General features: G+C 49.4%; 5 protein-coding genes across 5 annotated transcripts; 2 read left to right on the forward strand and 3 right to left on the reverse strand.

Annotated features, from left to right (window-relative positions):
- Positions 1–119: 119 nt before the first annotated feature.
- Positions 120–1,210, reverse strand: AO090701000215 (uncharacterized protein; the record flags this gene model as incomplete). Its single annotated transcript, XM_023237423.1, has 4 exons — positions 120–140; positions 269–297; positions 416–589; positions 655–1,210. The coding sequence occupies 4 exons, from the start codon at positions 1,208–1,210 to the stop codon at positions 120–122; spliced, it is 780 nt and encodes a 259-aa protein (XP_023092039.1).
- A 1,327-nt stretch (positions 1,211–2,537) lies between these two features.
- cpa1 (carbamoyl-phosphate synthase (glutamine-hydrolyzing) CPA1) lies at positions 2,538–3,890 on the forward strand (the record flags this gene model as incomplete). Its single annotated transcript, XM_001823033.3, has 1 exon — positions 2,538–3,890. The coding sequence occupies one exon, from the start codon at positions 2,538–2,540 to the stop codon at positions 3,888–3,890; it is 1,353 nt and encodes a 450-aa protein (XP_001823085.1).
- A 296-nt stretch (positions 3,891–4,186) lies between these two features.
- Positions 4,187–5,874, reverse strand: AO090701000213 (putative GTP binding protein (Gtp1); the record flags this gene model as incomplete). Its single annotated transcript, XM_023237424.1, has 9 exons — positions 4,187–4,394; positions 4,450–4,614; positions 4,678–4,735; positions 4,793–4,938; positions 4,993–5,102; positions 5,191–5,509; positions 5,572–5,596; positions 5,745–5,773; positions 5,846–5,874. 9 exons carry the CDS (start codon positions 5,872–5,874, stop codon positions 4,187–4,189), a joined length of 1,089 nt encoding a protein of 362 aa, XP_023092038.1.
- Positions 5,875–6,450: 576 nt separating this feature from the next.
- Positions 6,451–7,840, forward strand: cwc2 (active spliceosome conformation promoter CWC2; the record flags this gene model as incomplete). Its single annotated transcript, XM_001823031.3, has 3 exons — positions 6,451–6,720; positions 6,815–7,286; positions 7,350–7,840. The coding sequence occupies 3 exons, from the start codon at positions 6,451–6,453 to the stop codon at positions 7,838–7,840; spliced, it is 1,233 nt and encodes a 410-aa protein (XP_001823083.1).
- Positions 7,841–8,095: 255 nt separating this feature from the next.
- cpcC (putative protein kinase (Gcn2)) lies at positions 8,096–13,060 on the reverse strand (the record flags this gene model as incomplete). The annotated part of the gene is made up of 4 exons (XM_001823030.3): positions 8,096–8,400; positions 8,451–10,653; positions 10,713–12,776; positions 12,842–13,060. The coding sequence occupies 4 exons, from the start codon at positions 13,058–13,060 to the stop codon at positions 8,096–8,098; spliced, it is 4,791 nt and encodes a 1,596-aa protein (XP_001823082.1).
- Positions 13,061–13,310: the final 250 nt, after the last annotated feature.

Below are 13,310 nucleotides of genomic sequence, written 5' to 3' on the forward strand. Positions count from 1 at the left end.
AGTACAGTTTGATCCCGGTGGAGCGGTTTGCTTACAGATCGTGAGTAGAACTAGTACTAGGCCACAGCTGGCAAAATACGTAGAAGGAAATGATATAATACATAATATACCCACAGAGATCAGCACGGTCTTTTCGCACCCTGTCACAGTAGTTATAGTCTCCCGGGCTGTACGCAGAATGATAGATCGCTACCATTATACTATATTTCTGTGGCTCCGTTCTAGTTTATGCCGACTTCCTGTCCATCTATACACAGTAGATCATCACCAATTGCAATGCTACCAAGCAAAAATGCGCTATTGGCTATGTTTGAACTACCTCGTATATGGACTGCCCTCTCCCTGACTCAGTCCTCATAGTTACGGCCATCAGGATAACCCATCAGGTCCTCCAGTTCCTTGATATCAGGCATACCCGCAGGTCCCGGCATGTAGTGTACATTGTCACGAAATGTGGTACCATTCCACCAGAGCTCGTTCTTGTGAAGGGCATCCATGATGCGCGGGGCATCTATATAGGTCCGGATCTCGACCATCTGGTCTTGATACCATCTCGTCACCCACACATTCACAATATCAAAATCATCCCCTAGCATCGACATAAAAGTACATCAGCATCATTCCAACGAGAGGTCATACCGGGGATACACATACCAGAGTTCATGACGCCCTTGAAGTTAATCTCTGATACTGACCAAGCACTATCACAACCCCCATGGATAGCCTGTGGATGGATCTGGAACTTGTCTGCATGGTCCATGAACAGAACACTCACTCGCCGCAGCGCATTGACATAGAAATGGAGCAGGTCGTTATAATGGCCGGCTATGGGATGGTGGCCCACCACGGTGAAGCTGACATTCTTGTGGATTAGGGTAAACAACTTATTCATGTCTTTCTCGAGATCTTTGAAGGAGTCCCAGATATGCATTTGCGTGACGTATTTACAATTTGTTGAAGGATTGTCGAATCGGAATCCTTCTCGCTCCTTGTCTCGGGGGTTCTGGGGATTGTCAATGATCCCGTCACCATTGCAGTGGCCGTCTGGATCGACGATGCCGGAGCCATCGCAGCCTGGCTCTTCCCAGTGGTTAGGTGACTGCGGGATGAGTTGCTGGTATGATGGGGATCGGAGGGACGCTCGTCCCAGGGACAGTGTGAGTAGGACGGTGGCCACTAAGGCTTGGAGAAAGGGTTTGAATATAATCATGCTAGAATAGAGCTATTAGCTGCCGCTACTAATTTTGATTTAAATATATAGTTTATAAATCTAATCTATATGAGTATCTAGAAGGCTCTTTATGAGCCGGAATCTATGGATTTTTTGTCTACAAATATGGGTGTCACTGAATTCGCCGGAAGTTTAAATGCAGAAATCCACCGATGTTGTCGATTTATCAGATGTCGCTAGAGTTGTGTGCGACCTCTTTGCATATTTCCATATGAGTATCAATGGGAGTTTTCTCGGAGATCCTTCGGTCATGGCCGATGAGAAAAGTTGCCGTCGGTGCCAAGGAGCTTCCCCTGATAGTAATATAAATTCCCCGGACTCTTTGGCACCGGAAGACAGCGGCCCAGACCCTGTCATTGGTAGGACCCGAGAAGTGAAAATTTTTTTACCATTGGAAATAGTCTTGAGTCCTGACAACTCATCCGTGATGATCAAGGCCCACCAGTGTTGGCTACCCAATAACTTGGTCGTCCGGCATGAGTCATGGTGGCGATTTTTCCTGTTCCTGTAGTATTAGTTTCAAATTCAATTGATCAGAGATTGATATTGATCTGCTGTGTGCGGAGTATGATATGATCCTCGACTCTTCGAGGGAGGGTAATCCTTACTTCACCAGCCACCGGGACTCCTTTTACGGGGGTGTACTCCGTAAGTGCGGAGGGCGTAAAAGATAATGACGCGGTGGAGAATCGATTGGATAATTGGGTTTATTTGAAGGCGCTGATAGAAAAAAGTTGCCATTCCGATAGCGCAGGCAAATCGAGCCAATATCAGCCCTCTGATTGGTCGGGATCCCGCAGAAGTCGGTGTAGCGCATCACGTGCCCCCAACCGGGCCGGCGCTCAGTTTCTTCCGCTCTTCCTTAAGATCCGCCGCTCTCGTCACTCTTTCTCTTCCTCTTTCTTCTCCCATTGACTCATCCCAATATCTTCATCAACTCTTCAGACTCTCTGCACGCACATCTCGTCGATGTCGATCTAATCAACCCTTTCTCAATCATATATTATCCCATTTTTTAGTGACTGGTAACAGCACCGTCGCGCTTATGCGTTTTTTCTCGACCTTCACTTCTCAGGTATGTAGACCCCCGTTCAGGTCCACGTGACACTCCCGTGATGGACAAGCCCTTGTCTGTTTCCGGGTCGTGTTGAACGACCTTTATTGTCGGTATGGATCAATTGGGGCTAACTAGGGTTTGCTGCAGGACTACATCTCGGATCATCTCTGGAAAGCTTCCGGAAACTACTGAAACCTTTGTTTCAAGCACCAACTGTACACTCTTCTACTCTAAACTACTTGACATAACATGTTCGCTGCCCGACTCTTCAAGGCAATGCCCGCCAGGGCCTCTGCCTTCCCTTCCGTGAACGCTTCTATCCAGTCTCGGTTCATGGCAACTGTGCGTAACGGTCGCGTTGCCCATGAGCGTGCCACCTTCACGATCCGAGATGGTCCTATCTTTCACGGGAAGTCGTTCGGAGCTCGCTCTAACATCTCCGGCGAGGCCGTCTTCACGACTTCCTTGGTTGGATACCCTGAGTCCTTGACTGACCCCTCCTACCGTGGTCAGATCCTGGTCTTCACCCAGCCCCTGATTGGCAACTACGGTGTTCCCTCCGCCGAGAAGGACCAGCACGGCCTTCTCAAGTACTTCGAGTCTCCTCACCTCCAGGCTGCTGGTGTTGTCGTTGCCGATGTGGCCGAGCAATACAGCCATTGGACCGCCGTCCAGAGCCTTGGCGAATGGTGTGCTCGTGAGGGTGTCCCTGCCATCTCCGGCGTCGACACCCGTGCCATTGTCACCTACCTGCGTGAGCAGGGTTCCTCTCTGGCCCGTATCACTGTTGGTGAGGAATATGACGCTGACCAGGATGAGGCTTTCGTGGACCCTGAGCAGATCCATCTCGTGCGTCAGGTTAGCACCAAGGCTCCTTTCCACGTGAGTGCCGCCGATCCTCAGTGCCACGTTGCCGTCATCGATTGCGGTGTCAAGGAGAACATTCTCCGTAGCTTGGTCAGCCGTGGAGCCAGTATCACTGTGTTCCCCTACGACTACCCCATCCACAAGGTTGCCCACCACTTCGATGGTGTCTTCATCTCCAACGGCCCTGGTGACCCCACTCACTGCCAGGAGACTGCTTACCACCTGCGCCGCTTGATGGAGACCTCCCAGGTGCCCATCTTCGGTATTTGCTTGGGACACCAGCTGTTGGCCCTTGCCATTGGTGCTCGTACCATTAAGTTGAAGTATGGTAACCGTGCTCACAACATCCCCGCTCTGGATATGAGCACTGGTCGTTGCCACATCACCAGCCAGAATCACGGTTATGCCGTTGATGCTTCGACTTTGCCCTCCGACTGGAAGCCCTACTTCGTGAACTTGAATGACTCCAGCAACGAGGGTATGATCCACAAGACCCGTCCCATCTTCAGCACTCAGTTCCACCCCGAGGCCAAGGGCGGCCCGCTCGACTCCTCCTACCTGTTCGACATCTACCTTGACAGCGTGCGCAAGTACAAGGCTAGCCAGTCGGCTTTCCACCCCACTCGGGATAGCCTGCCTAGCCCTCTCTTGGTCGATCTTCTTGCTAAGGAGCGTGTTGGCGTGCAGCCCACTATTGGCATGCAGAATGTGGCCGCTGCCGCTGCTGCCGCCTAAAAGAATGTCTTCATGGGTTTGGTCTTTTGTGCGTGGAGTCTGGGTTAATGGGTTATGTGGATGTCATTCAATTCGGGTTAATATTTAGTCTGGTTCATATGGGTCTTTTTTAGCAATTGAAAAAACTTGCTGTTCAAACAATCAGTATTTTATATATTGTGTAAATGCCATCGAGTTCCGTATCACAAGCATATGAGTTCTAGTCGGTAATATTTGACCTCGGTTCAAAGGTCAAATCGTCGTATCATATTCAGTTCCAAGGTATTCGTCTCATAAGAATAATCTCCATATTGCAATTATTTCGCAACTATCGAAACCACATCCTCATCCGCCACAATATGTGCCAATCCCACTCGTTGCGGGATATGCCGCGCACTTGCACCCCACACCAAAGCATATTTAAACGATTCTTTCAACGTCCGGTGAACGTTATCGCAGACGTCCTCGATGGTAGAATTGCTCCGTACAATCAACGCTTCGCTGAAATCGGGCTCCTCTCCTTTCCTGCTTAACGTTAGATATTTTCATCGGGTTACCAGGGTGTAGGATAGACGCATACCGTTTCGTGTATATTCTGATCAAACGAAGTTCTTTCCAGATCCGCTCAACCACCTCCTGAACGCCGAGGTCTAGTTCACAACTCATCACGGCGGTATGTGGTTCACGGGCGAGTTGATTCAGGAAGTCGAGACTGATGCTGTCGATCTTGTTATATACGTAGAGACTATTTTACAGTTAGACTTGTTCGGGTATAATGTTTAGAAGATTGAGGCTTGTTTGCTCTCACCATCTGATGTATTTTCTGTGATCTTTCATGATGACGTCGATGAAGTCGTCGATCGTTGCTGTTGCGATATGCTTTAGTATACAATTAGTCACGGTGGTTGGGCGTCAGAACATACCGTATTCATCTCGGATCAGAACTTCACAGTTCAGCATCTTGTAATCACGGAGGACGTTGAAGATGAGCTTCTCGTCGAGGTATTTCGGGGGAGTCTGGAAGGTGATCTTCACTCCGCCTGCTTTCTTTTGTTTGAGGTAGATGTTTCTAAAGTTGTTAGTGAGATGATCATCTACTTTGACTCCAGAAGAAACTACTTACGGAGGCTCCTTGTTAAGACGAATACCAACGGCATCCAATTCCGCCTCTAGAAGTGCCCGCTGCTCTGCTCGCTTAGTGGCATCGAGAACCATGAGAATCAAATCACTAGTCTGGTAGCAAGTTAGACAAAAAGCCGTTAATCGTCTCCCCACAACCGTCAATCGCATAAAGCAATAGATAAGTAGACAATAAACCAACCTTAGCAGCTGAGATAACCTGGCGACCTCTTCCCTTGCCCTCAGCAGCACCTTCAATAATACCAGGAAGATCCAAAATCTGGATCTCCGCGCCCCCGTATTCCAACACACCCGGAATAGCAGTCAACGTGGTGAAAGAGTACGCCGCAGCCTCACTCTTCGTCTTCGTGATCTTGCTCAGGAACGTCGATTTACCGACGGAGGGGAAACCGACAAGGGCAACACGGGCATCACCGCTCTTGCTGACATCGAAACCTGCGCCGCCGCCGCCGGCACCGCCTGTCGGCTCCAGGAGTTGGGCTCTTAATCGGGCGAGCTTTCTGTCGGAGTGGTTAGCTAGCTGAGCTGCTTTGATTGAGTGAGGGTGGGTTAATTTTCGTACCCCTTCAGCAGACCCAGATGGTATTCTAATTATTGGTTAGAATTCGGCAGTTTTCTTCTAGCATGGGGGATATAGTCGTGGTATGCGCACCTGTGGCCTTGTTCTCTGTTATCGAATTAGCGGCGGGGTTCTGCATAAACTCGGGAAAAGGTAAGGGGACAAAAGAAGCTTACTCTGCGTCCTGCGCATCTCATCTTCAATCCTATTATTTGATATCAGAATTTAGTTCCATTTTTATAATCAATTCCAAGGCGATTCGCCCATCCGAACGTACTCTTTGATCTTCTCCGTGATGTTCACCATCTTGCCGGTTGGGAGCCCCGCGGACTCAAAAATTCAGCGATAACAAGTACTACTACGACGAAGCTGCCCGTGATTCGGGTTCCCTGGAGGATGTCAAATGTAGAATATGCCAGTGATACCAGGATACAGGTACTCTGGTCCGATCTTCTGCGATAAGAGTGGGGAGTCTGGGGGGAAACAAGCATATATCAAAATCTCGCAAAATAACTGCCTTACATAATCGGTGGTTATGGGGGATTCTGCCGGACCTAGCTTTACCGCTATCTGGACCGCTTAGATGGTCCCTCTGATCTCAGGTGATGATAGTATCTATTCCATCATGTATTGGAAAGGGAAGCTAAGTGCAGATTTATAATTGTATATTCTTTTAGTTACTCTTCATCTAGTCCAAAGGACACCTTGTTCAGTATCGCGGTATACTTGGGGTATCAATACAACATGCAAGCTAGACCGCAACCGGCAAAACCATAATCCGACCAGATAGATCCGGACGGCAAGCTCGAATAATCTCATCACAGACCGATAAAGGTCAAGACAGAGCCTCCAATCTCCAATCTCAACCCCACCACAACAGCCATGGCACACACCACAGTAGCCGACCCCCCCCAATCCGTGGAACCCACAAATTCTCTCGAAGAAACAAATACCCCAGACGAGCATGTCGCCAGCGAGGAAAATGCCCTCGCCGTCACCCAGCCCGCCGAGTCCGCCGTCGCGGAAGGCGCGCCGAAGAAGAAGAAGATAATCAGGAAGAAGCGCCGTCCAGCACGCATCCAGGTCGATCCCGCCACAGTCAAATCCGAGCCGCCTCCGCAGACGGGTACAGTCTTTAACATTTGGTACAATGTACGTTTTATGTTTCGTCCCTTGTACACAATCGCGCTATGCGCTTTGTGTATATCTCAATGGTTCGAACAACAGATGCTAACAGTTACTCTAGAAATGGTCCGGCGGCGACAGAGAAGACAGTTACCTATCAAAACAACACGCCCCATCACGATGCAACATCTCCAAAGACAGCGGCTACACGCGCGCCGACAAAGTTACCGGCTCCTACTTCTGTCTGTTTTTCGCGCGCGGTGTCTGCCACCTCGGTCCGGAATGCCAGTATCTGCACCGTCTGCCCACCATCCATGATCTCTTCAGTCCGAATGTCGACTGTTTCGGCCGCGACAAGTTCAGCGATTACCGCGATGATATGGGCGGTGTTGGGTCGTTTATGCGCCAGAATCGCACGCTGTATGTGGGTCGGATCCATGTTACGGATGATATTGAGGAGGTTGTTGCGCGGCATTTTGCCGAGTGGGGTGAGATTGAGAGAATACGTGTGTTGACGTCGAGGGGTGTGGCTTTCGTTACGTATACTACTCTTGCGCAGGCGGAGTTTGCGAAGGAGGCTATGGCGCATCAATGTAAGTTTCTTCTTCTTTTGTTGGGCTGTTGAGGATTATTCGGGTGTGCTGATTTTCTGGAAGCCCTCGACAATAATGAGATTTTGAATGTGCGTTGGGCGACGGTCGATCCGAACCCATTGGCTCAGAAGCGTGAGGCGAGAAGGTTGGAGGAGCAAGCTGCTGAGGCGGTACGCAGGGCGTTGCCGGCGGACTTTGTTGCCGAACTTGAAGGGAGGGACCCTGAGGCTCGAAAGAGGAAGAAGATTGAGGGCAGTTTCGGTTTGCAAGGGTATGAGCCTCCTGACGAGGTCTGGTATAGCCGGACGAAACAGTTGGAAGATGCAGGAAATGGAGATCAAGGTCAGCTCGAAGCTCCGAACCAACCACTCATGCTTGAGAATGCATCGTCTGCTTCTGCTCCTCCGCAGGAATCGGAAAGCAGTGGCATCTTCTCTAGCTCTACTGTTGCGGCACTGAGGGGACTAGCAGGCGGAAATGTTACAACACAAGCAGCTCCGCAAGCCTCGGGGGGTCCTCTAGTAGGCTACGGGAGCGATGATGAAAGTGATTAAACCGGTCGATGGTATATTGCGCCTAAAATTATGTATAATAACAAAGATACCTTGAAACATCACATTGTTTGTTCGCTGAATTGCATGGTATATTTGCGGGTATAGTTCGCTATAAAATGCTGAGAGGAGATAAAACATCCAACACCAATGCCAATAATATGTCAAATAAAAACCAAAAGTGAATAAGTTGGTTCAGGCACAAAAGAACAAGGAACAAAGGAAATATGCATGATACATAACACATGACTCTGTACCTTACTTGCCGCGTCCTAGATCATAATAAACACATGAACCTGTACGATAATTGTATATAAAAGCGTTGCTGAAGTTGTCCGCACCGTCGTTGACATGGTTCTCGTGAGCCAGGTCAACGAGGAGCTCATGGACTTGACTGAGGTACTTCCTCTCAGTCAAGGGTGCACTCTGAATGACTGTGCGCCAGCTCTCGGGGTCTGATAGCCGAGTATCTCTGATTGCCTCGAGTAAATCATCGCGCGTATCAATGGCGGCAATAGGCCCATTCAACGCATCCTCGATTACTTCGCGAGAGCGGAAAAGAGCTATATTTCGTTAGTAGACACCAAGCATCATAACTCAGGTTAAGACGTACCATTCTCAACAATATTTCTCCTATTAGTCTTCTTGCTCCTATGTTGAGGAACTAGGATGCGCACATCGCTCGACCTTTCCCCGTCAATACCAGGATCTGGTTGACTAGGCAATCGAGATTGGCGAAAGTCGACTGCGCCCTCACGTTGGTTGCGAGCGCGGATTTCATTTCGAAGCCATGGTATTAGCTCAGAGCTCCTCAAATCGAACTCCTCCTTAGGAACCAGACACCGGACCTTAAAGCCTCGTTCCTGGCTATCTTGCTTCACAATGACGATCCAACTATGATTGTGATCTTTGTACTTGGTGAGAAGTTCCTCAAGAGACGAGGCATCAACGGCTAGCTCAGCACTAATGTCATTGGCCCATAGATCTTGAACAACTTCAATGCCTTTCTTACGCAGAATCTTTGAGTCAAAGCTCGCAACGAGGACATCACATCTCCTGGTCTTCCAAAAAGCAGCGGGCTCAACTTCATGGTGCTTGAGATGGCTTTTGGATGAGCCTTTGATATACTCGAGCATAGCAGAGCTGAGTCGATCCCAGCTCAAATTGAAGCCCACAGCATGAGTTTGAGGTCGGCTTGCTAAGACCTTTGGGCGAAACTCTTGGACTAAGGAGTCATACCGACCACCAGCAGCGAAGACATCACGTCGCTTGTTGTCAAACACGCACTGGAACAAAATGCTACCTCGAAAGAACTTGTCGTTCAAACTCCCGAGAGGGTTCACGTAAACCTTTCGTTTTACGTCGAAGCTTTTAAGATACCCCATCAGCCAATTTATTCGAACGAAGATGGGAGTCAGGCGTTCGGCGAATTCGGTGCCCTCCATGATGTCTCGGAGACGCTTCTGCATCTGCTTCGGGGAGTCACGAAAATCAAACCTTGCAAGCTCATCCAAGGAGGTGGAGGCAACACCGATTGCCGGCGACCGAAGTTCACTTCTGATTTTCTGCATGGTCCACTTTCCCACGTTGAGTTTGCTGATGACCTCCTTGACCAGCGGAATCTGAGAAGGAGTGATACGGCAAAATTCCAGAACAAGTTGAAGTAGATCCGAGTGGTTTACAAGGAAACACATAGAAGCCGACCTCAAAGGCGGGAATTCTTCAATAATCTCATCAAGAACCTTAATGACTTCCGCTTCCTTCAAAGCCAGATCCAACGTATTGTGTGAAACGATATCGAAGTCCACCTCTTTATGAGTCCGAGGCTCACCACCATGAGACGTCTCTCTGTAGACAGTACCAAACGCGAATGTTTTCTCAAGGGAAGGATCTTGTCGCGGAATGGCACGCGCGTTTGGTAGAGTTAGATCGAAAGGCAACTGAAGCACGTTACCAGTGGAGTCAAGAAGTCGAACAGCTCCGTTGTTATAATGCTGAGACCTTGGAAACAGCATCTGCCTTGTGGTTTCCACAGACCCATGCCTGCGAAATATCGAGGTTAAACGTTCCTTGACCAACCCTTGAACCAGCAGCTCATTGGCCGCCGGTGTCCCGCGGGAATCCATGTCCCAAGCGATGTCTTCGAACTTCTTAGGAGACTGTGAGAAAATAGCCGACAAGATCTTCTTGTAATCAGGCGAACTAGGATCAGACAGCAAGTGCATGATCGCCCGTCTAAAGGTTTCCTCTTCGACCTGAAGAGGAATCTGACCACTGTGGAGAAGCTCTGAAGCTGAGGGTCGTTCGCTGGGGTTGTGGCTCAATAGCGACTCGATGATCTTTCCCTGGAGTGCCTTTTCGGAGTACCGGAAAATAGGTGGCAGAGTATGCTCCTTCTCCCTGATAGCGCGCAGTGTCTGGTCACGTTCCATACCGGTCCCAAGGGGGTAACACATTTCAAAGAAAATGACCCCCAAAGAGTACATATCAACTTTGTCATTATAGTTCCCTGTAAAACCGGACTTCATTTCTGGTGCGACATAGTATGTCGTGCCCAAGCTGCGAGTGAAGTCTCCTTCAAAATCTGCAGCCGTCGAAGAGCGCACTGCTGTCGTGAATTGGCCACTTGTGGCAAGACCGAAGTCTCCGATGCGTGGATTATTGGCAACATCGATGAAAATGTTGTCGGGCTTGAGATCCCGGTGAATAATACCATGACCATGGATGTGGCTCAGTCCGTCGAGGATTTGGCGAAACAAACGCCACGTTCTGTCGACATCATCGTATAGACCATTCTTGATCAAGTCACGAAGAGTCTTTCCAGAGGTCAGCTTAATGAGAATATATAAGCGATAGTGAACATGGACAAACTTACGTGCTTCTCGCAATACTCCATCTGAATATACAGCGTAGTGGAAACAGGCCTGCCTTGCGAGCCAGATCTCACTCGGCTGAGTTCCTTGCCGGTTTCACTTCCAGTACCATAAGTTTCGGGTGTTTGTCCATTATCACGGCTGGATAGCGTCCCATCATTTTCTTCCTCGCTATCCGAGCCAAACTCAATCTTGGGATACCCACTGGAGCTGATAAAATCTAGCCCGCCTGTGCTGTACCCGTATCCTTGCGAGTCTTGAGAGCCTTCGGAGCCTTGGCTAGCGAAAGGATCACCCTCTGTGGATGACACAGCTTCCTCATCTACAAAGTCGTAATCCTCTTCAATCCATGCAGTGTAATAACGCACTACGTAGGGATGATTCAGACGTGATAGTAGCATAATCTCAGACAGTGTGTCCTTAAGCGCAGCGGCGGATCTTTGAGTAATTTTCTTGACTGCATACAGACGGCCATCAAGTTTATTTCTCGCTTTGACCACCATACCGAAACCGCCTTTACCCAAGCGACCTGCCTCATCAAAGTCTTGGTAATACCGTGAAAATGCCGGCAAGCCTCCAAACGAATCGAAGCGAGGACGTCTCGGCAGTGATATGGAGTTTGAGGTGCTTGAGTGAGACACCAAAGGTGCGTCAACACGGAAGAACTCAGATGGCTGGAGCTGGAAGGCTGTCGGTCTCTTTTTTGGATCCGTTCTGAAGAATTCGTTAAGTAAATCTTGCAGTGGAGCAGACAAGCCTAGCGTTCCCATCAATGCGTTCGCTGAAGTGTAACGCTGTAGTACATCCTTACCGAATCCCATCTGGAGAAACACTATACCCAAGTCCCACACATCTGTCTTCATGGTCGGCGAGGTATTCCCTTGTGTCGACTCGGGAGGCAGCCAAAGTGGTGATTTGGAAGCTTCCAATGATTGTCTGCTGTCGGCAGAATCAGGGAGGGCATTTTCAATGCTCGCTTGCAGTTTCACAATAGTGCCACCGGTCTGGTTTCTCAATATCATGATGCGCCCGCAATGGATATCCCCGTGGACAAAACCGCTCCGGTGATAGAACTCGAGCGCTTCAAGAAGTTGGATCGTCCAGCTTCGCAGAGTTTCCACGGGTACAGACCCCACGATATCCAGGAACTCGGACAGCGACCCCTTGTTTGCATGCTCGAGAAGAAGATAAACTCTCCAAGCGTTGTCCTGAGGACTGGCAGGTTCGAGGGGCCGGTAAATCTTAAACCCAACAAAATCTAGTAGATTTGGATGTCGTAGCCGTTTTAAAGCTTCCAATTTATCCTCGCTGCTACGCATTTTCTCTCTGAAAGCAAGTGGAGATAGCTGCGTTTCATCGATCGAATATTCCTTTAAAATCAGGAGAGGAGCATGGCACCTATTCTCAGTGACCACTGGTCTCACGGCATACGTATTTTTTCCCTGGGCACTCTTGAGAAGCGTCTTCCCATAGACCGCGCGGAAAACCAATGGCCCTTCGTCGCTGTCGGCCATAACGAGGGGCGGGTCGAAGGAGATTGCACCTGGGATATTCTCCCCAGCGTCAATGTCGCTGCCTGTGTCTATGCCAGAGGTTCGACTCTTGCGTCGTAATAGTCGGGCTTTCGTTCTCTCTCTAATTTTATCCTCCAATAGCTGTTGCAGTGCTCGTTCCTCTTCCGCAGTGGCGGCCTCTTGTTTCTGAAGCTCTTCTTGCCGTTCTAGTTCAGCGCGCTGATTGGCGGCAGCTTCCTGTTCCATGCGCTCCTCCTCTAGGCTGGGCAGGTCTTTATTTTGAGCTTTAGCTTCTGCCACATCCTCTAAAACATCTTGTATAGAAACGGCAATCTCGTAGATCATCTCAGATCCCACGAGGGATTTCGGTTTGGTCCGTATGATGTCATCAATCCTCGATCGAGCCCCCTGTCGGAGATCATCCAAGTTCTCCAGGAAAAGGTTCGGATAGGTTTTGGGATAGGTAGTCGGCAGTTCAACTAGCAAATCAAGACGGACCTCCGGATTAGACGAAGCGCGCAAGTGGAGTTTGAACACCACATCTGACGATTGCTAAGATCGGAAATCGCAATTAACTACAGTGAACAAGAAGAGCGGCGAGGGAAAACAAGACATACCTGCCAGGCAGATCGCTTATGTTCAACTTCTTCAAAATCGTCACCGTAGATTGAGCGGAGCGCTTCAATCTCATTCCGGTGAATTTCTTCGTAATTGGTCGGGGCCACTACCGGCAGGGCGAGCGAAGGGGCATCCGGGGGGAATTGACGTTTCTTCTCCGCCCGGGGAGAGCCGTTCTTGTGGGCATTGCTGGAAGTTTTCTTCTGCTTGTGAGGCATAGCGGGGCGTCGGGCGGTGTGAGATAAAGTATTGCACCCAGGTCGAGATGAATCTTTGCCACGCGATAGCTGTGACAAAGTTGCAGCCGAAGCTGCAGCCCTCTATGCTTCAATAAGGAACATATTCAGACTGATCAGGTACCAATGTAAAAGAAAGAGGGCGGGAAAGGTACAAGTGAGAGTTGGTGACTATAACTAATTTAAAATTAGTGGGGGTGATTTAATGGGAAGAACCAAATGACGGACGGGA

Source organism: Aspergillus oryzae, chromosome 5 (genome assembly GCF_000184455.2).
Source record: "Aspergillus oryzae RIB40 DNA, chromosome 5".
Classification (NCBI taxonomy): domain Eukaryota; kingdom Fungi; phylum Ascomycota; class Eurotiomycetes; order Eurotiales; family Aspergillaceae; genus Aspergillus; species Aspergillus oryzae.